Source organism: Triticum urartu, chromosome 3A (assembly GCF_056163025.1).
Source record: "Triticum urartu cultivar PI428250 chromosome 3A, HENAU_Tu73, whole genome shotgun sequence".
In the NCBI taxonomy this organism is placed as follows: Eukaryota; Viridiplantae; Streptophyta; class Magnoliopsida; order Poales; family Poaceae; genus Triticum; species Triticum urartu.
This window is the reverse complement of record NC_141875.1, coordinates 616,763,627-616,785,656: the sequence shown is the minus strand read 5'-3', so window position 1 is coordinate 616,785,656 and position 22,030 is coordinate 616,763,627. Positions and strand designations below refer to the sequence as shown.

Here is a 22,030-nt window from a genome sequence, read left to right as displayed (position 1 = left end):
TCGATTTTATCAAAGAGGAGCTTGTCTTTAACACAGTACTTCCTATTTCACATGTTAGTCATTCTTGCAAGTTTATTTAGAGGTAGTAGAAACAAGCCAATGGGTCATTACAACCGATCCAGCTAAGCTGTTAGCTCCAAATCTTTGCGGAACTGATCGGATATCACATCCCGATACGTGGACATCAGAGAAAAATGATACGATACAGTACAGAGACTCAGCCTACAGATTCAACCGCTATTCTACAAGTCTTGTACATCCTCTAGCTGACAGTTTTGAAAGGGGTGGAGACCTTCAGGCTATCCACGATGTCGCTCACAGAGCCTATCCCCACTGCCACTGAGATCATCAGGCAGACCATGCTCAAACCTTGCAGGAGATACCACTTGGTCCCCTTGGTGATCTTCCCCTGGGCAATGTGCATGCTTATGGGGAAGTACACGGTTAGCGGCCAGAAGCTGAACGCGCCGAGGAGCCCTAGCACCGCGTTGAAGAACGGTATCATCATTGCCACCACAGTTGTTGCAATAACTATGACCGTCCGTAGGACGAGCTTGTAGGGCGCGACGGTCACCGAGCCTCGCTGCATGAGCGGGATGCTGACGGTGTATGCGCTGCTGATGAACTTGGTGTCTGGCCACCTGGAGACAATCCACCTCTCTGCTGTAGCGAATATGGGCTGTGCATAGACCTGCATTGAGGAAAGCATTTTAGTTCCAAGTTGTTGAACAGTTCAGCTTGTCAATATTATGGAATATGCAAATTCTCAATTTCTGATTGAGATGCACTGACCTGATATGCCCCAATAAGGTGGAGGATGAGGCACATGTTGGCGATGTCGACGAGCCAGAATGGCCCTAATCCGGGGGCCGTAAGGATGTTGCCGGGAGCATCTGAACCAAATGCGGCATATCCGGCGCAGCCAACGGAGATGTAGAATATGGTGGTGGCTCCGATTCCATACATTGCTGCCTTCTTCATGGTCTTGTGCTCAGATGGTGGGGACTTCAGTGTATCCTGCAAGCAAAACAGGTAAGAAGTTACTGACAAAAAACATTGCCACCTGGAGTAATGTTCTGAAACAAAAACATGTGTATCTGAATTCTGATCAAACATGTAATTTCTGGAGTTTGAGTATCTGAATCATCATCATCCATGCTTACCTGGATCTCAATGAGCACTTCTGCGAAAGTGTAGGCAAAGGCAATGTTCCCAAGGGCAAGGAGCACGTCCCACGTCTTCTTGCTGGACGACGCCGCGGTGGCGCCTGCGATCCTCCCGTCGGGCCGGAGGCCGTGCGACGCCCACTCCGTCACCGAGAGCGCGAGCCCGATGAAGGAGTAGGCGAACGACATGACCGCCGCGACGACCGACAGCCACGTGATGTGCTCCAGGCCGGGGAACTGGGACAGCACCACCTGGACCACGGTGAAGGCGAGCATGAGCACGGTGCCCGGCGCGTCGCAGCGCGCGCCCTGGCCGTTCTCGTGCACGCAGTCCGACCTCCTGATCGCACTAGAAACAGAGAAAAAAACAGGATTCAGCATGTCCCTGAATGATAACTTGTCACGTACTTTGGTAGTTTGATTCGTGATGAGGAGGTGGACTGAATTTTGGTTGTTGGTTTGATGATACTCACACCATGCTGATGGTGGCGGTGATGGTGTAGCCGACCATGGTGCCCCACAGGTTGCCGTACTGGGCGATCCCGCACATGAACACCTCTCTGGGACCTGGGGAAAAGTTTCAGGCATTGGGTTCAGAATCCTTGCTGTTTTGCGTGTGGAGGAACAGAGGGGGACACGTACTGAGGTAGGATCGGACGGCGTCGGTGTAGGTGTGGTTCCGGGCGCCGGTGACGGGGTCGGGCGCGCGGTAGGCGTTGGCGAGCAGCGTGGAGGTGTAGTAGGTGACGCACGCGAAGCCCACCAGCGCGAGCGGCCCGGCCACCCACCCCAGCTGCGCCACGCTCCACGCCAGCGCCAGCACGCCGGAGCCGATCACCGCCGTCACAATGTGCGCCGTCGCCGTCCATACCGTCCCTGCAACGAACGAACAAACAAAGACCGCCGCCGCCGCCGCCGGGGCCGATCAATCCAAACCCCCAGGAGGAATAATCGTGCACGCTAAAGCCGTTACACAAACGCCCCTATAAACCAGGCAAAAGGAAATCGAGAGGAGGGGCGGCGCACCTTTGCGCTCGTGCTCGCCCGTCTCGACGTCCTCTGCTGCTGCTGCGGCGGCGGCGGCGTCGGCGGCGGCGTGCTTGTCCATCTTCTCGCCGCGTGGCGTGGCGTGGCGTGGGGGTGTGGGAGTCAGAGGGACGGGTGCGGCAAGGCAATGAAGCACCAGGACGGGGGTTTGGTCGGTACGTATTTATAGGACTCGGAGCAGAGCTGGGGCTGGGCTTTAAACGGGAGCTCTGATGATAGGGCCGGCACTCTGACCTGTACAACACCGGCATTCCAGGTTCGGCGCCGTCGGACTCCATTGGGCAGGGTTCGGATCCAATGCCCCGACTCATTAAATCACTGCGTTAACTACATTGGTCGTTGAACCAATCTATATTTGGATGGATACTGGTATTCTCGGTCCACCAGAGGTTAAGTCTTAGATTTGACATTGGTGCTCGCATTATTTTTGAAATTATTTTATGCTTCCGGCGATGTTCATCAGTGGGAGGAGACATTCCCCTTGACCGTGAGCTGTCGATGCTGACTTTGTAAAATCTTAAGATGCTAGGTCGGCTCAATCTCTCGAAGGTGCTCATAGCAGTATGGTGTGCGTGCATACGATTATAGGGGTGAATGTATGCTTGTGTATGTGAGCGACTGTGATTGTACTGTATTAAAAAAAACTACATTGGTCATTAATTGCTCATGAAAGCAAAAGTACCAAATTGCAGAATCCACCCTGATGATTGTATCTTCATCAAGGTTTTTTGGTGTATTTTATATCTATACGCATCGGTCAGGGTGATAATTTTTCCTACTCAGCCGCCTCCGCAGCTGCCCGAGTTAAGTTATGATCCTGCAACACCCGATCCATGCAACATAAGTCTCCGCATGCGACACGTTTTGCGTGTGTATAAAACGTCGTTGCAACACTTCCCATTGCGATCCGTACAAGATTACTCAAGTACTCCGAGTATGCAAACAAATCACATTCATTAAACTAAAAAATGTGCATGCAACATACAGAAGCAACGCAAACAACATGCAGAACAAAGGAACCAATGATGTACATTCACATCTGTAACATAAATTCAATTACTTGTGACATGTCTAGAATCATCGACATAAAGACAATTTGTACCCAACAAACAACATGTGCACATGCAACGTGAGAGAAAAATTTACACAGCATCAAAGATCCCAAAATCCACTACAACTCACACATCAACGTAGGCACCAACTTTATCCATACGGGCACGCGGACCATGACTATGGCTTGATGGAGCCTCGCCAAAACTAGATCAGGTGGCCACATATCCATTCCATGCAGCCCCAACATCTTCCTTAGAGCTAGGTGGCGCAAACGCAAGCTCCACCATGGGGTCCTCGTCCATGTCATGAGCTTCATTACCATCCATCTAGGGTGGGAAAGAAGATGACTGGTCAAAGGAGAAAGAGCGGTGTGGGAGGATGACAACATAGTAACACAAGAGGAGAAAATCTACTTGGGGAGGGAGAGATGCTCGTGCCTCGTGGGGAAGGAGAAGCGAAAAGAATGGAGTAAGCGTCTATCAGTTTTGTGTGGCAAACCATCCTCGAGGCCGAGTCAAGGGGTTGCTTGCACTAGTTTGGGTACTTTAGGAGGTTGGGTGATCGGGAAATATATTGGGTGTTAAGTGTTTCTTGACGAAAGTTTTGTGCATGTTTTATTCTTAATAATATCAAAGGAAAATGGTAGATCTAGTTATTAGAGCCTTAAAAACTACTCAAAAAATAATCCAAATTTGTGCGGGATTTGGTGAAACGTTTGGCGGCGGCGGACTCCATGATTGGGCATAGTCCAGACCCAATGCTTCGAGTGGTTAAACCAGTGCATTAACTACATTGGTCATTATATACTTCTCTTTACGAAGAGTAAACATTGGTCATTATTTAATCTTTTCTCCTGGATTTATTAGAGCATCTCCAACCGCGGTTATAATATGGCACCAAAAAATGTTATTGGACATCAAATAGTGGATTTTATATTATCCAATGCTTCGAGGCACCAAATGAGCAAGTTCATTCAAAAAACCACCAACCACATGGTGGATCAAAAGCCATCATAGTTCACAAGTGGCCAACGCACTCGTGTCGTCGTCGCCAGCACCACCATACGTCGTCACCATCATTGTTGCCACCATCACCATTGCCTCCGCCACAACCATTGTTGCCACCACCACCGAATGACATAACCAAGATGTCCCCATGAGTTAATAACTCCCAATATTGTCTTGCCCTATCGTCCATCTTCCTAGGATCCATCACCATTATAGCACACTCCTTGGCTATCCTCTTATTGTTTTGTTCCCAGCCTCCATTGCAAGCCTTCACACCTCAATTTCAAGTTTTTTTTTCTTCCACTCTCATCTTTCTCTCCTCGATCAAGCACATTTGCCTCCCACCTCTTCTCCTCCATCATCTTTATCTCATATAAACGAGTCAAATTCTCCTCCTTCCGGTCACCCTCCTGTGCTCTCTTCACCTCCATCATCGGAATACGTTCTTCCTTGTATGCTCCAACACCGCTATGCGTCTTGGCTGCCTTGGAATTTTTTGTCCATACGAACGGGTTTGAGGAGTGGATAGGTTCTCTATCAAGTCATCCTCATCAACAACAATGTTAAGCATTTGCCTCTTTAGTGTTGTTTAATAGTTTCTCCTTGCCAACTTATCATTTTCAAAAAAACCATGTAGCAATGATGTAAAGAGAAGCCTTTGTTGCCGCCTCTCTTGCTCCTTTGCTTGTAAAGATATTGAATGATTACCTCATACTCATTGATGGGCACTCCACTCTGTGGTGCTAGGTTGACTTGATCAACACATCTGGGCCATGAATTGCATTGGTCTTGAATCACACTCCAAAGATGAGTGAAAGAAATGATTTTGTAGTTGGAGGGAACAAACACATGGCCACCATAGTATTCCTCGATCCTTGAGCAAAAAATTTCCTTTGTTTGATTGGTCCCGATTGTGGCATCAAGAGAGAGAGAGGGAGAGAGAGATCATCCAAGTGTCTCACAAAGCTTCATCTTCCTCGGGTTTGTAGTTGCACGACCTCATAGGCCTCATTCTCATTGTTTGGTTCCAGATCCTCGACCTCCTCAACCTCCTCCTCCACCTCTAATTCAACATTCCTTCTCATTTCTTGGCCATAGGGCATGTGCATGGCAATGCCATCGCGGCTGAGTGTGGCTTGTACCAATTGTGACATGAAATCGTCCACGTCTTCATTCAATTACCCACTACAATAACAAAGGAACATCATAGCACTTAGCATCATATCACTCGTCATTCAATTGAGCAATTTTACCTTGTAGGAATTTCCTCAAGCATGTCGGACTTGCTCGTTGTCTTGTCCGAATCTGGCTCATCTCCGGGTGCCAGAGGTGGAGGGGGGTGATGTCTACTATGCAACCCTCTTCTTGTAGACTCGTGTTGGGATTCAAGCGTAGAGTTTTGTAGGGCAGTAGTTTCCCTCAAGTGGATGACCTAAGGTTTATCAATCCGTGGGAGGCATAGGATGAAGATGGTCTCTCTCAAACAACCCTGCAACCAAATAACAAAGAGTCTCTTGTGTCCCCAACACACCCAATACAATGGTAAATTGTATAGGTACACTAGTTCGGCGAAGAGATGGTGATACAAGTGTAGTATGGATGGTAGATATAGGTTTTTGTAATCTGAAAATATAAAAACAGCAAGGTAACCAGTAACAAAAGTGAGCGAAAACGGTATTGCAATGCTTGAAAACAAGGCCTAGGGTTCATACGTTCACTAGTGCAAGTTCTCTCAACAATGACAAAATAATTAGATAATATAACAACCCCTCAACGTGCAACAAAGAGTCACTCCAAAGTCACTAATAGCGGATAATAAACGAAGAGATTATTGTAGGGTACGAAACCACCTCAAAGTTATTCTTTCTGATCGATCTATTGGGCTATTCCTATAAGTGTCACAAACAACCCTAGAGTTCATACTAAAATAACACCTTAAGACACACATCAACCAAAACCCTAATGTCACATAGATACTCCAATGTCACCACAAGTATCCGCGGGTTGATTATACGATATGCATCACACAATCTCAGATTCATCTATTCAAACCAGCATAAAGAACTTCAAAGAGTGCCCCAAAGTTTCTACCGGAGAGTCAAGACGAAAACGTGTGCCAACCCCTATGCATAAGTTCACAAGGTCATAGAACCCGCAAGTTGATCACCAAAACATACATCAAGTAGATCACGTGAATATCCCATTGTCACCATAGATAAACACATGCAAGACATACATCAAGTGTTCTCAAATCCTTAAAGACTAAATCCGATAAGATAACTTCAAAGGGAAAACTCAATCCATTACAAGAGGGTAGAGGGGGAGAAACATCATAAGATCCAACTATAATAGCAAAGCTCGCGGTACATCAAGATCGTGCCAAATCAAGAACACGAGAGAGAGAGAGATCAAACACATAGCTACTGGTATATACCCTCAGCCCCGAGGGTGAACTACTCCCTCCTCGTCATGGAGAGCGCCGGGATGATGAAGATGGCCACCGGTGATGGTTTCCCCCTCCGACAGGGTGCCGGAATGGGCTCCCAATTGTTTTTTAGTGTCTACAGAGGCTTGCGGCGACGGAACTCCCGATCTAGGTTTCTTTTCGGGGGTTTCTGTATTTATAGGAATTTTTGGCGTCGGTTTCATGTCAGGGGGGTCCACGAGTCAACGACAAGGATGGAGCACCCTCCCGGTGGGTAGGGTGCGCCTTCCGTCCTTGTGGTTGGCTCGGGACTCTTCTGGTCCAACTCTTTTGCTTCGGGGGCTTCTTCTGGTCCATAAAAAATCACCGTAAATTTTTAGGTCATTTGGACTCTGTTTCATATTCCTTTTCTATAAAACTCAAAAACAAGGAAAAACAAAAACTGACACCGGGCTCTAGGTTAATAGGCTAGTCCCAAAAATCATATAAAATAGCATATAAATGCATATAAAACATCTAAGATAGATAATATAATAGCATGGAACAGTAAAAAATTATAAATACGTTGGAGACGTATCAGGGGCGACTGCGTGACACTACTAGGGAAAAGTTTAGGTAGACGCTTACTAGTAGCACAAATTTATACCCCTCGCTACTGCTACTAGTAGTGCGGGTTTATACCCTCCGCTACTAATAAGTTGATAGTACTAGCGTGGGTTTATACCCTCCGCTACTACTAAGTTGATAGTAGTAGCGCGGGTTTATAACCCTCGCTACTACTAAGTGTAAGTGCATCTAGTGCCCCTTAGTGATTTTGGTGTATTGAAGACTTATAGGTTAAGGGACTGATGCGTTTGTAAGTGTAGACAGGTCTATAAGTATATGAGGAGTTTGATATTTACAGAAAAAGTCGACCCCTAAAAATGAAGTTCTTCGACTGAAGACTTTGGATTTCTGAAGACTTTCTGAAGACTTTGAAAGTGAAGAAATTGGTGTGATCCTGAAGACTTGGTATTCATTCGAGGAACATGAAGCATGAAGACCTTGTTTTCGTAGTTTCATTTTCTCTTTCTTGAGTTATAGGAAACACCGTACTGTTAAAGGGGGTCGAGGAAATACTAAGGAAAAATTTCCAAGTGATGCTCAACTCAAATCCTACATCTACCAATCCCTTTGAGTGAAGCCATTGGAAATCTCATACAGCTCAGTCAATTTCTTCAGCGACAGAGACGAAGTTCTTCTGGTCTCTGAGGAATTTGTTATGACTGAGGAGTTAGGAATTTCACCAGTGCGGATTGCCTACACAGTGAGGATCATGATAGCCCTGAGGAATTTGATACTCAAAATTCCGACCATTGCTGTGCTATGTGCCAGCTGTCCCAAAATATCTACCCACCTAACGTCATATCATTGAAGGACATTTAAGTCTTATCATGTCGGGCTGCTCCCTAGGCTATAAATAGCCGCCCCCTAGAACCACTAGCTGGTTGGCTTCTCCGAGAGAAACTGACACTTGTCATTTGAGAGCATCCCATCCTCCGAGGACTTTGAGTGAAAATCATCAAGTGAGGAAAACCCAAACGCAAACACCTACAAACCCAAAGTGATTGAGGATCACTAAAGAGATTAATCCTGCGTAGATCCGACGCTTGTTACCTTTGAAGACTGTGCATCTTCCAGACGGTTAGGCGTCATGGTCTAGAGCATCCAAGAGGAAATTGTGGATCACCGAGTGACCGAGTCTGTGAAGGTTTGGAAGTCACCTGAAGACTTACCATGAGTGATTGGGCGAGGTCTGTGTGACCTTAGCTCAAGGGGAATACGGTGAGGACTAAGTGTCGTGAGCTGGGTGTTCGGGACTGTGTGTTCGGGACTGTGTGTCCTCAGGTTTAAATACCTAGCCGCCCTAACCAGACATACAACTGTCACAGCAGTTGGAACTGGTCTACCAAATCATTGTCTTCACCGAGCTAATTGGTTCCATTTCCTCAACCCTTCCATTTCCTCATGTCCATATTGTGTGCTTGTTCATATATGTTTGAAGACTTTGACTGAAGACTTTCTCTATTTCCTCAGCTCAATTTCTTCAATCTGTTTGTCTTCATTCTGTGTTATCCTGTGTTTATGCTTTCTGTACTCTGTGCTTGTTTTCATTTCATCATGAAGACCATGCTCATGTTCTGTTATGTTTACTTTTGAGTACTTATTCCGCTGCAAGTAGTTCTTCACTTAGGAATTTCCTCACCCTGAAATTCCTCAGTGAAGAATTCATAAAAATTGCCTATTCACCCCCCTCTAGTCGATATAACGCACTTTCAATTGGTATCAGAGCAAGGTGCTCCCTTGTTCTGTATTATTTTGGTTTAACCGCCTGGAGTTTTAGTTATGTCGACCACGGGAATGAAGACTGTGACATGCCCCATCTTTGACGGTCATGATTATCCCAAGTGGAAGGCCATGATTATCCCAAGTGGAAGGCCATGATGAAGAAGCGCCTCATGGCGATGAACAGCGAACTCTGGACTGTCACCGAAATTGGTCTTACTGACCTATGCAAGATGGCGGAGGCTAATGATATTCGCAAGTACACACTACTCAACCTCATGGCGAAGGACATCATCTGCTCCAGCTTTTCACAAAACCAGTTCAAGAACATTATGCATCTCAGCCATGCGAAACTCATCTGGGACCGACTCTCTGAGGTCTATGAAGGTCATCGATCTCACCATGAACCCTGGTTCGAAGAATTCATGGAATCACGCAAGGCTATGACTTTCAATCCAGAATCATCGTCCTCTGCACCATGTCTTATGGCAAAAGGTGCCAAGGTAACTGAATGCTACTTATCTGAGTCTAGTGATGATGAATCTGGTGATGAAGTTGGCGCAGTTATGTCAAACTTGCTTCCCTTGCCACTAAACAACAAAGAGCTTTGGAAAAAGTTCAAAACATGCTGAATGAGAGAGACGATATGTTGGGTGAAGAAATTGATCGTTCTAAAGCCCTGGCTGAAAGTCTTCAAGGACTTCAGTCCAAGTTTGACAATCTTTAAGGTCATCATAACACTCTCTTATCTGATCATGAGAAGCTTTCTTATGAATTTCTTCAAAGAAAGCAAGATCTTGAGCAGTTAAGAGTGAGTTATGAAGATCTTCAGAAGGAGCGTGATTCATTACTTACTCAACAAATCAGCGCTACTCAGGATGAATTTGTTCCTCCATGTTTGAAGTGCATTGAACGTGAAACTGCTAATTCTTCACCTGAATGCTCAAATACTTCCATTGCTGCAAATTCTTCAACTGCCTCTGCTATCACTAATTCCTCATCTAAGGACATTGCTAGTATCACTAATGATGCAGGGCTGAAGGAATTGTATATGACAGGCATGTACAAAAGCCTCAAAGGGCATCAGGCTCTTTGTGACGTGCTTAAAAAGTAGACCCTCAACAGGAACCCTAGGAAAGAGGGTATTGCCTTTGAGAGGAAACTCAATGCTGATGGGACCTACTGGAGACCTGAGTAGTATCCCTAAGGGAGTCCTAGATTAGGGGGTCTCCGGACAGCCGGACTGTATCCTTTGGCCGGACTATTGGACTATGAAGATACAAGATTGAAGACTTCGTCCCGTGTCTAGATGGGACTCTACTTGGTGTGGAAGGCAATCTAGGCAATACGGATATGTATATCTCCTCCTTTTGTAACCGACCTTGTGTAACCCTAGCCCCCTCTGGTGTCTATATAAACCGGAGGGTTTTAGTCCATAGGACAACATACAATCATACCATAGGCTAGCTTCTAGGGTTTAGCCTCTCTGATCTCGTGGTAGATCAACTCTTGTACTATTCATATTATCAAGAATAATCAAGCAGGACGTAGGGTTTTACCTCCATCAAGAGGGCCCGAACCTGGGTAAAACATCGTGTCCCCTGCCTCCTGTTACCATCCGCCTTAGACGCATAGTTCGGGACCCCCTACCCGAGATCCGCCGGTTTTGACACCGACATTGGTGCTTTCATTGAGAGTTCCTCTGTGTCATCTCCGTTAGGCTTGATGGCTCCTTCGATCATCGATAGCGATGCAGTCCAGGGTGAGACTTTTCTCCCCGGACAGATCTTTGTATTCGGCGGCTTCGCACTACGGGCCAACTCGCTTGGCCATCTGGAGGAGATCGAGAGTTACGCCCCTGGCCATCAGGTCAGGTTTGGAAGCTTAAACTACACGTCCGATATCCGCGGAGACTTGATCTTCGACGGATTCGAGCCCCTGCCTAGTGCGCCACACGACCATGATGAGCATGATTTAGCTCTGCCATCAGACAGTGTCCAGGAGATTGCGCCGACAACCGTTCCGACCTTCAATTCGGAGCCAGCTGCGCCTTCCATGGGCGGGTGGATAGACCCCGCCACGGAGGCCGCACTCTCATCGGCGATCGAGCCGAGTATCGACCTTACCCTTCATGAGAGCTGAGGGAGTCCTGGATTAGGGGGTCTCCGGACAGCCGGACTATCTCCATTGGACGGACTGTTAGACTATGAAGATACAAGATTGAAGACTTCGTCTCGTGTCCGGATGGGACTCTACTTGGCATGGAAGGCAAGCTAGGCAATACGTATATGGATATCTCCTCCTTTGTAACCGACCTTGTGTAACCCTAACCCTCTCCGGTGTCTATACAAACCGAAGGGTTTTAGTCTGTAGGACAACAACCATAACATACAATCATACCATAGGCTAGCTTCTAGGGTTTAGCCTCTCTGATCTCGTGGTAGATCTACTCTTGTACTACCCATATCATCAATATTAATCAAGCATGACGTAGGGTTTTACCTCCATCAAGAGGGCCCGAACCTGGGTAAAACATCGTGTCCCCTGCCTCCTGTTACCATCCGGCATAGACACATAGTTCGGGACCCCCTACCCAAGATCCGTCGGTTTTGACACCGACATTGATGCTTTCATTGAGAGTTCCTCTGCGTCGTCGCCGTTAGGCTTGATGGCTCCTACTATCATCAATAGCGATGCGGTCCAGGGTGAGACTTTTCTCCCCGGACAGATCTTCGTATTCGGCGGCTTTGCACTGCGGGCTAATTCGCTTGGCCATCTGGAGCAGATTGAAAGCTACGCCCCTGGCCATCAGGTCAGATTTGGAAGTTTGAACTACACAGCCGACATCCGCGGAGACCTGATCTTCGACGGATTCGAGCCACAGCCGGGCGCGCCGCACTGTTACGATGGGTATGACCTAGCTCTGCCGCCGAACAGTACCCCAGAGGCCACGCCCGCATCAGCTCTGACCCTTAGTTCGGAGCCAACTGCAGCAATCGAGGACGGGTGGTTAGACACCGCCTCAAGGGCTGCAGTCTCAACGGCGATCGAGCCAAACACCTGCCTAACCCTCTGCGCAGCCTGTGACTCCCAGGTGCCGGACTCTTTCCCGGACTCCGAACCATCCGCAACTCTGCCAATCGAATCCGATTGGGCGCCGATCATGGAATTCACCGCCGCGGATATCTTTCAGCACTCGCCCTTCGGCGACATTCTAAATTCACTAAGGTCTCTCTCTTTGTCAGGAGAGCCCTGGCCGGATTATGGCCAACAGGATTGGGATGCGGACGACGAAGAAATTCGACGCCCACCCACCACCCACTTAATAGCCACTGTCGATGACTCAACCGACATGCTTGACTTCGACTCCGAAGACATCGACGGTATGGACGACGATGCAGGAGGCGAAGAGGAACCACCACCCACAGGGCGCTGGACGTCCACTTCATCATATGACGTATACATGGTGGACACACCAAAAGAAGACGACGATGAGGAACGGAAGGACGCACCGAAGGCTTGTTCCCTCGAGAAGCAGTCAAAGCGGCGGCGCAAGCGCCGCCCCAAATCCCGCCTCGGCAGAAATAACGATCATACAGACTCAGCGTTAGAGCAGGGCGAACCACTGCCAGACCATGGCAATACGGGGAATCAAACCGAACAAACCAATTTTGTCCAAGATAATAGTCCGGACGATATAACGCCGGACAGGCACCCGGAGCAGAAGAATGCCCGTCAAAGGTTTGTTGCCACCGCGAGGAGTCTGAAAAAGCAGAAGCAAAGGCTCAAGGCTGCGCATGACACACTCCAAATCAGATGGAGTAAAGTACTCAACACAGCAGCGAAGTACGGCGACAATCGCCCCACCAAGAGCTACCCAAAGCGGAAGTTGCTACCTGAATTCGATGAGGAGGCCTTAGACCCCCCACAACCAAAAATCAAAACAGCCACCTGGCCGGATAGACGACCTCACAGCCAACATAGAACGGCAAACAATGCCACTCACAAGACAATACGCGATCCACGCGAGGGCTCGCACCAAAAGGACGACGCAACCAGATCCATCTATGGACCACGCAAGCGCGCCCCAACATACAATGTAACACAACAAACATCCGAACAACGCGGTACACCCAGATACAGGGGTGCCGCACACCCCCTATGTTTCACCGATGAGGTGCTGGACCATGAATTTCCAGAGGGATTCAAACCCGTAAACATAGAGGCATACGACGGAACAACTGACCCTGAGGTCTGGATTGAGGACTATATCCTCCATATCCATATGGCTCGAGGAGACAATCTCCACGCCATCAAGTACTTACCCCTCAAGCTCAAAGGGCCAGCTCGTCACTGGCTTAAAGGCCTCCCCGAAAACTCCATTGGAAGCTGGGAAGAGCTCGAAAATGCTTTTCGGGCAAATTTTCAAGGGACTTATGTCCGACCACCAGACGCGGACGATTTGAGTCATATAACTCAACAGCCCGGAGAGTCAGCCCGAAAACTTTGGAACATGTTTCTTACTAAAAAGAACCAAATTGTCGACTGTTCGGATGCCGAAGCCTTGGCAGCTTTTAAGCATAGCGTCCGTGACGAATGGCTTGCAAGACACCTCAGCCAAGAAAAGCCAAGAACAATGGCAGCATTAACAAGCCTCATGACCCGCTTTTGTGCGGGTGAGGACAACTAGCTATAGGGGTGGGCGTTCGGTATAAACCGAAAATTCGGTTTCTACCATTCGGTTTATTTCAATATTCGGTTCACAGAATCGGAAACTGAAAATGAGTACAAAAAAAGCTAACCGAAAAATTGGTTACCGATTATTTCGGTGCGGTTTCCGGTTTATACCGAAGGCCCCGTTGATTGAGCAAATGCGCTCTATCCCCAGGCGAGCAGCGACACGCACTTATATAGCTGAGCCTGTCTACCTTTCCTGATTGACCAAGCGAGGTGGGACTAAAGGAAGTGTGTCCCAATCGATTAAGTCACACGCGCTAGCTTCAGGCAGGTGGTCATTCCACAATCCATGAAAGCCATCTCATTTGGGCTAGTGGGCTATCTAGCTAGGTCCAGTAGACAGTAGCGTAGCTAGTTGGGCTGGGTACGGGAAAACAACCGGACGTGGTTCGCGTACAGAGACTGCGAGAAATCCCACGCTAGCTTAGTACTCCTTCATACTAGTTCGGTACTAGTTCGGCTAACCGAGAAAACAACCGAGCAGACCAAACTTTGTTTGGTTATTGGAACTAAAAATCGAAATTGTCTGTATCAATTTAAAAAACCGAAAATTCGGTTTATTTGGTCTCTGTTTCGGTTCGGTGTTTGGTTCGTCGGTTTTTCTGCCCACCCCTAGCTGGCTAGCCAGATGCAGCACCAGCGACCCCAGTACATCTGAAGTTAGAGATGGAAATGGGAAATCACGGCGCAACAGCAATAACAAACGCCGGAATAAAGAAGACAGCACGAAGAGCACGGCAGTAAACGCCGGATTCAAAAGCTCTCGGCCAGGTCAGCAAAAGCCGCCCTCTAAAGGCGCCAGAGACGAACTGTCCAGCCTAAACAAAATTCTAGACCAAATATGTCAGATCCATAGCACCCCTGGTAAACCTGCTAATCATACCCACAGAGAATGTTGGGTCTTCAAGTAGTCCGGCAAGCTCAACGCCGTACACAAGGGGGAGGATACACCAAGCGAAGACGAGGGTGAGCCTCTCAAGCAAGACACTGGAGAACAAAACAAATTTCCCCCAGAAGTCAAAACAGTAAACGTGTTACATGTGATCAAGGGAAGAAACAAAATGGCACTCCCAGAAAAATATGCCCAAGGGCCTATCACCGCGGAGTCCTGCCACTGGTCGTCTCAACCAATCACTTTTGACCATCGTGATTACTCAGCAAGTATCCGGCGTGAAGGATGGGCTGCCCTGGTATTAGACCCAATAATTGACGGATACCACTTCACACGAGTCCTGATGGACGGTGGCAGCAGTCTAAACATAATATATCAGGATACAATTCGCGAAATGGGGATAGACCCAACAAAAATTTGCCATAGCAATACTACCTTTAAAGGAGTAACGCCAGGCCCAGGGGCTCATTGCACGGGCTCCCTGCTACTAAAAGTTATATTCTGCTCCCCTGATAACTTCCGTAGCAAACATTTAACCTTCCACATAGCTCCGTTCCAAAGTGGCTATCAAGCACTACTCGGACGCGAAGCTTTAGCTCGCTTTAATGCAATACCGCACTACACTTCCCTCACACTCAAGATGCCTGGCCCACGTGGCATCATTACAGTAAATGGAAGTATTAAGCGATCTTTGCGCGCCGAAGAGAGAGCCGCACACTAAAAACGGCCTCACCAACTAAAGCATTTAACAGGTCGTCAAGACCTCGGACACGGTTAATCGAGTCCGGCGCCGCTATATGTAATTTATACCGGATCAATGGTCACACCCCTATTACAAATAGAAGGGGCTCAAAGCGCGCAGACAAGTCGCAATTTTTACTCATCTTGAATTATATATGGTTTCTTTAAAAACTATCTTTTCGCACGACAACTTTTTCACCTAAGTTCCTCTCTTTTACAGATGATCATCGTGCTACATCCGTCCAGGATACGGCACAACAGAGACACAGGCGCAGACGTGCAGTAGGGACCCGCTCCAAGGATTCTTTTTAGATTAAGACCCTGCGTAAACCTTTTTTACTGTCTCTTGTTGATACATATCCACCGAATTCTCAGCACAGTTGAGAAGGATGCTGACGTCTTGGCATGTGGCCACGTCAGAATAATGCACGTACCTGGACACAAGGGGCTTCTTACAAAGGGCACTATTTAGGCCCGGTTTATACCATAAAGACCGAATACCTTAGGGAGTGTTCGGCTTCGCGAGTTTGGCCTTATATGCATCAGCTCCGAATCATTGTCTTTGGTCAAATGTTGGGTTTGCCCGGCTCCTGTGTTTTGGTGCCTTACGTTCCGCTTTACCGGCTAAGGTAGCACCAGGAGAACTACTGCGATTGTGCCCTGGTTCATCCGGACGAGCACCGCAGTAGAGAAAGCTGAAAATTGACTGTCATGATATAGCGTGAGACTGATCAACCACTCGATGACCTATCGGAATGTTAGAATTCCTCCGCCTTAACGAAGGGCCGTTTTCCGGCCAAGCATGTACGCACCCCGCGATCGGGAGAGTGCGGAGCCACCAGGGGCTATCTAGTAGCCCCACCGTCAAACTCCTATGGCTAAGTGAAAGTGTTAAAGCATTATAGTCCGGTTGCCTCGCTCGCTACGCTACCACCTCCTTAATAGGACCAAGACGTTGGGTTAAGTGTGAACACGCGCTTTTTGCGAGCACCTCCGCCTTATATGCGTGGGGGTTGAAGCTGACGGCTGCAATCTTTCAGGTTATACACATGTATACATAAACGGCCGCACAGGAGGCATCATACTACTTTCAGGCAAAAGTATAAACATAGCCTTATAAAAACTTCATAACAGCATTGTGCTTACAATGAGAATACATATCACTCAAGCATAATATTCTTCGAGCACTGGGCCTCTATCAAACGAGCACCCTCGAGAACCTCCCCGAAATAGTGCTCGGCAGCCACCCGGCCTATGGCCGAACCCTGCGCCGCAACAGTGGTAGCGTCCATCTCCGCCCAGTATGCTTTAACATGGGCAAGGGCCATCCGCGAGCCTTCTATGCACGCCGACCTCTTCATCGCATTAATGCGCGGCACCACACCAAGGAACTGCTGCACTAAGCTGAAATAGCTGTTCGGCTTTGGCTTTTCCGGCCATAGCTGATCCACAACAGACCTCATGGCGAGTCCGGACAACCTATTCAGTTCGGCTCATTCGGCTAACTGGTCAGTCAATGAAGGCGGACGCTCTGGAACGTGGAATTGCGACCAGAACATCTTGTCCACTTCACGATCTGTCTGACCTTAGAAGTACTTGGCCGCATCGGCAGCGCTCGCCACTAAATCCATATATGCATCTACCGAACTCCATAGCCGATCCAGAGGGGCATACCATGGATCTCCGAACTTCCTCCGTAACATAAAGGGTTTCCCAGCCGCAATATCCCCGGCTTCCCGCAGCTCCTCCTTCTTCGCTCTCATAGCGGAACGGGTGTCTTTGTCCGCCGCTGTGGCCTTCTCAAGGTCCGTTGCCTTCGCTCGGTTTTCTTTTTCAAGGACCCGACAACGGTCGGCAGTGTCTTTTAATTCTATGGCCATCTTCTCTTGGCTCTCGCAATGTGCGGCCTTCTCGGCTTTCAACTCTTCGGCCGCCTTCAAAGCAGCGGCATTACTAATCCTCGCTTGTTCCTTGGCTCAGGCAAGTTCTGCCCGCAAGGTTTCCATGGTGGCAGCTCCATCTGCAGTCACAACATATTAAAGATACTGGCATCATGCTGCTCTTACTATGTGGCGTTCACCAGATAATAACACTTACCCTGTGCCTCGTCAAGCCTCTTGTTAACAAGCTCAATGTCGGCGTCTGCCGCATCCAGTTGCCATTTTAATTTGGCAAACTCACTAGTCCGGCTAGCCACCGGAGCTTCCACCACCTGCACATAGGGGCAGTCTGGTTATTGCCTGAGATTATGATCCTCTATTCGCCGCCGTTCTCGACGACAACCGGAGTCTCAGGGGCTACTATCTACACAGGGCACACCTAACATGTGCAGTACTATCACATATTATCTCACGTACCTCAAAGCCTGTCAGTAGACTCATAAAGGCTTCATGTAATCCGCTTTCGGCGGACGAGATTCTCTCCATCACCGTACCCATCAGCATACGGTGTTCTTCTGAGATGGCCGCTCGCCCCACCAACTCCCTCAGAATGTTCGACCGCACACCAGATGGTGCCGAGCTCTTTTGTCTGTTCTCTTCGGGAGCCGGACGCTGGGGACTTCGGGGGTCTATGGGATTATCTTCTGGCCTCACCGGATCTAGAGAGGCCCTCCGTGACGACACTTCGGGGTCGCCCACTCCTTGAGCGGAGGAGTCCGGGGGGGGCATTTCGCTCTCCATCATCTCTGGAAGAAGATCCCCCGAAGACGAGCTCATCTGAGAGGGGCGAAGGCCCGAACTGCAAGATATATGCGGTGGTTATTTTCTCAGAAAAAAGATAGCATACCTTTACTATTAAAGTACTTTGGATCACTTACGACTCGTTGGAGGGCTGATCCCCCCGCAGACTTTGTGCGGCAAAAGCACCCCCCGAGGCGGGACCCTCCGTGGGAGACTTCTTCTCCCGTTTGGAGGCTTCGGCTTCCGGATCCTCGGAAGCAGTCCTTTTCCTCCCCCAGTTGTCCTCCTTCGTGGAGACGCGCATTCCCTCGGTTGGAACGGGCAGTGATAGGGGCCCGCGTCTGCCCGTATTATCCCCCCCGGTATCTTCCTTCGAGGGCTCCGGGCAAGGCGCGACCTCGAGCATCTTTTCCAATACCGGATTTTCCAAACCCTCAAGGAGGGGGGCCAAACACCGAATCATCTTCGCCTTTGTTAGCCAGTCCTGGTCAAAAAGCAAACTCTCAGAAATAACTTCGTGACGAATAAAAGACAGTGTGTTCGGCCAGAGGATTTCTTACTTGTTCGGCGGCGCGGTTACTGCTCAGGCCCACGTCCTCGGTAATATCTGGACACTCTACTTGAGGTCCAAAGAATGACTTGTACATCTCCTCGTGCGTCAGGCTGAGGAAACTTTGAATGGCACGCGGTCCCTCTAGGTTGAACTCCCACAAGCGAAGGGTCCAGCGTCTGCAAGGCTGGACTTGACGAACCAGCATAACTTGTATTACCACAACCAAATTAAAATCTCCCTCGAAGAGACCTCGGATGCGGCTTTGCAGTATAGGCACGTCCTTGGCTGGACCCCAGCTCAGACCTCTGCTAATCCATGACATCAGTTGTGGTGGGGGGCCCGAGCGGAAAGCGGGGGCAGCCGCCCACTTGGCACTTCTGGGAGCCGTGACGTAAAACCACTCCCGTTGCCATAATTCAGACACCTCTGGAAAGGAACCTTTCGACCATGGAGCTCCTGCCATCTTGCCTATTGATGCACCTCCACACGCTGCATGCTGCCCCTCGATCATCTTCGGCTTTACTTCAAAGGTCTTGAGCCACAGGCCGAAGTGAGGGGTAACGGGAAGGAAGGCCTCACACACGAAAATAGATGTCGAGATGTGGAGAAAGGAGTCCGGAGCTAGATCATGGAAATCTAGCTCGTAATAGAACATCAAACCTCTGACGAAAGGATCCAGAGTGAGGCCTAGACCTCGAAGGAAGTGGGAGATGAACACAACATTCTCGTTGGGTTCGGGAGTAGGGACGATCTGCCCTCGAGCAGGTAGCCAATGCGAAACCTCGGCGGTCAGGTATCTGGCCTCCCTCAACTTCTTAATATCCTCTTCCGTAATGGAGGAGGGCATCCATCGGCCTTGAAGGCTGGATCCGGACATGATTGAAGATCCGGAGCACCTAACCTGGGCTTTGGGTGTTAGAACTCGAGGCGGGAGAAGGGTTCGATTGAGCACGAGAGAGAAAAAGCGAAAACCTCGTCCCTTTATAAAGAGGGTGAATATCAAGCGTCCTCTCCGTAGCTGTTTAGGACTTGCCTATAATCTAGGAGTCCTAGACATGGTTGGGTTACCCACGACCGCATTAATGAGAATTCCGTAATAAGGGGACACGATCTCTGCTTTGACAAGACGTGTCGAAAAACTGCCTCGCGTTATGCGCGGGGCTGGTTAAAAGAAACAGTTCGAATAATCACCGGGCCATGACATAACGTCATGCTGCCAAAACGAGCCAGCAAATTAGATCTGCGAAAATATTATTCTCTCTACGGTGGAATGTGGAACTTATTTTGCAGGGTCGGACACTATCCTCGTATTCAAATTCTTCTGTGATGTATTCGGAGAAGGAACCCGCCTTGCAATGCCGAAGACAATACTGCGCGCCGGACTCATCGTCATTGAAGCCTGGTTCAGGGTCTACTGAGGGAGTCCTGGATTAGGGGGTCTCCGGACAGCCGGACTATCTCCATTGGCCGGACTGTTAGACTATGAAGATACAAGATTGAAGACTTCGTCTCGTGTCCGGATGGGACTCTACTTGGCATGGAAGGCAAGCTAGGCAATACGTATATGGATATCTCCTCCTTTGTAACTGACCTTGTGTAACCCTAACCCTCTCCGGTGTCTATACAAACCGAAGGGTTTTAGTCCGTAGGACAACAACCATAACATACAATCATACCATAGGCTAGCTTCTAGGGTTTAGCCTCTCTGATCTAATGGTAGATCTACTCTTGTACTACCCATATCATCAATATTAATCAAGCATGACGTAGGGTTTTACCTCCATCAAGAGGGCCCGAACCTGGGTAAAACATCGTGTCCCCTGCCTCCTGTTACCATCCGGCCTAGATGCACAGTTCGGGACCCCCTACCCGAGATCCGCCGGTTTTGACACCGACAAGAGCCGTGATGCTGAACTACTGGATTCCTCCCCGGCCACGGACCCCCAACCGCCTGCGCCCGTGCCTATCGAATCCGATTGGGCGCCGATCATGGAGTTTACCTCCGTGAATATCTTTCAGCACTCGCCCTTCGGCGACATACTGAACTCATTAAGGTCTCTCTCCTTGTTAGGAGAATCCTGGTCGAACTATGTCCAGCAGGATTGGGATGCGAATGATGAAGAAATTCGCCGCCCACCCACCACCCACTTAGTAGCCACTGTCGACGACTTAACCGACATGCTCGACTTCGACTCCGAAGACATCGACGGCATGGACGACGATGCGGGAGGCGAAGAGGAACCACTGCCCACCGGGCACTGGACAGCCACCTCATCATATGATATATACATGGTGGACACACCCAAAGAAGGCAATGGCAATGAGACATCGGAGGATGACCCCTCCAAGAAGCAACCCAAGCACCAGCGTCAGTGGCGCCGCTCTAAGTCTCGCCAAAGCAAAAGCGATGACCCCGACACAGGAGATAATAGCACTCCGGACAGTGCCGAAGACGACAACAATCCCCTCCAGCAAGATCTAGGGCAGGAGGATGGAGAAGCCAGCCCTCCAGAGAGAGCGGCAGATGGAGAGGCGAAGGATGATAATTACATCCCTCCCTCCGAAGACGAGGCAAGCCTCGACGATGACGAATTCGTCGTGCCTGAGGATCCCGTCGAACAAGAGCACTTCAAGCGCCGGCTTATAGACACGACAAATAGCCTTAAGAAAAAGCAATAGCAGCTTCAAGCTGATCAAGATTTGCTAGCTGATAGATGGACTGAAGTCCTTGCGGCCGAGGAATATAAACTCGAACGCCCCTCCAAGAGTTACCCAAAGCGTAGGTTGCTACCCCGACTGGAGGAGGAAGCACTCAAACCTACATCTCCAGCATATGATGCGGCTGACCGGCCACCTCGTGGCCGTGATAGAGAGGCATTTCAGTCAAAAGCTCAGCCCTTACTCCGACGTCACTCAAATAAAAATGTCAAGGCATGGGGAAATACGCCAGATCTACGAGACGCATTGGAGGACAAAGCAAAACATGCAAGATCGATCTATGGATCACGAGGGCGCGCCACTATGCGAGACGATAACCGTCACGCCGGATACAGTAAAAGTAGGTCCAGCCGGGCCGAACATAGCGGGCAAGACTCATTTAAGCTGCGTCGCGATATAGCCCAGTACAGAGGCGCCGCACACCCCCTATGCTTCACAGACGAAGTAATGGATCACCAAATCCCAGAGGGTTTCAAACCCGTAAATATCGAATCATATGACGGCACAACAGATCCTGCGGTATGGATCGAGGATTTCCTCCTGCACATCCACATGGCCCGCGGTGATGATCTACACGCCATCAAATACCTCCCACTCAAGCTCAAAGGAACAGCTCGGCATTGGCTCAACAGCTTGCCAGCAGAGTCCATTGGCTGTTGGGAAGATCTGGAAGCCGCATTCCTCG

General features: G+C 49.0%; 1 protein-coding gene across 1 annotated transcript; it reads right to left on the bottom strand.

The window, feature by feature from the left end:
- Window positions 1–54: 54 nt before the first annotated feature.
- LOC125545446 (amino acid permease 6-like) lies at window positions 55–2,382 on the bottom strand. The gene is made up of 6 exons (XM_048709383.2): window positions 2,193–2,382; window positions 1,809–2,042; window positions 1,640–1,733; window positions 1,164–1,515; window positions 793–1,017; window positions 55–691 (listed from the first exon to the last, which is right to left on the bottom strand). Exons 1-6 carry the CDS (start codon window positions 2,272–2,274, stop codon window positions 263–265), a joined length of 1,416 nt encoding a protein of 471 aa, XP_048565340.1. The 5' UTR covers window positions 2,275–2,382; the 3' UTR covers window positions 55–262.
- Window positions 2,383–22,030: the final 19,648 nt, after the last annotated feature.

Excerpts from the sequence above, each read along its gene's own strand:
- LOC125545446 (XM_048709383.2), bottom strand. The coding sequence starts at position 2,274 with ATGGACAAGCACGCCGCCGCCGACGCCGCCGCCGCCGCAGCAGCAGCA. Across the intron at positions 1,516-1,639 it reads ACCGCCACCATCAGCATGGT|TGCGATCAGGAGGTCGGACT; the intron begins GTGAGTATCATC and ends CTCTGTTTCTAG. Across the intron at positions 1,018-1,163 it reads AAGTGCTCATTGAGATCCAG|GATACACTGAAGTCCCCACC; the intron begins GTAAGCATGGAT and ends TTTTGCTTGCAG.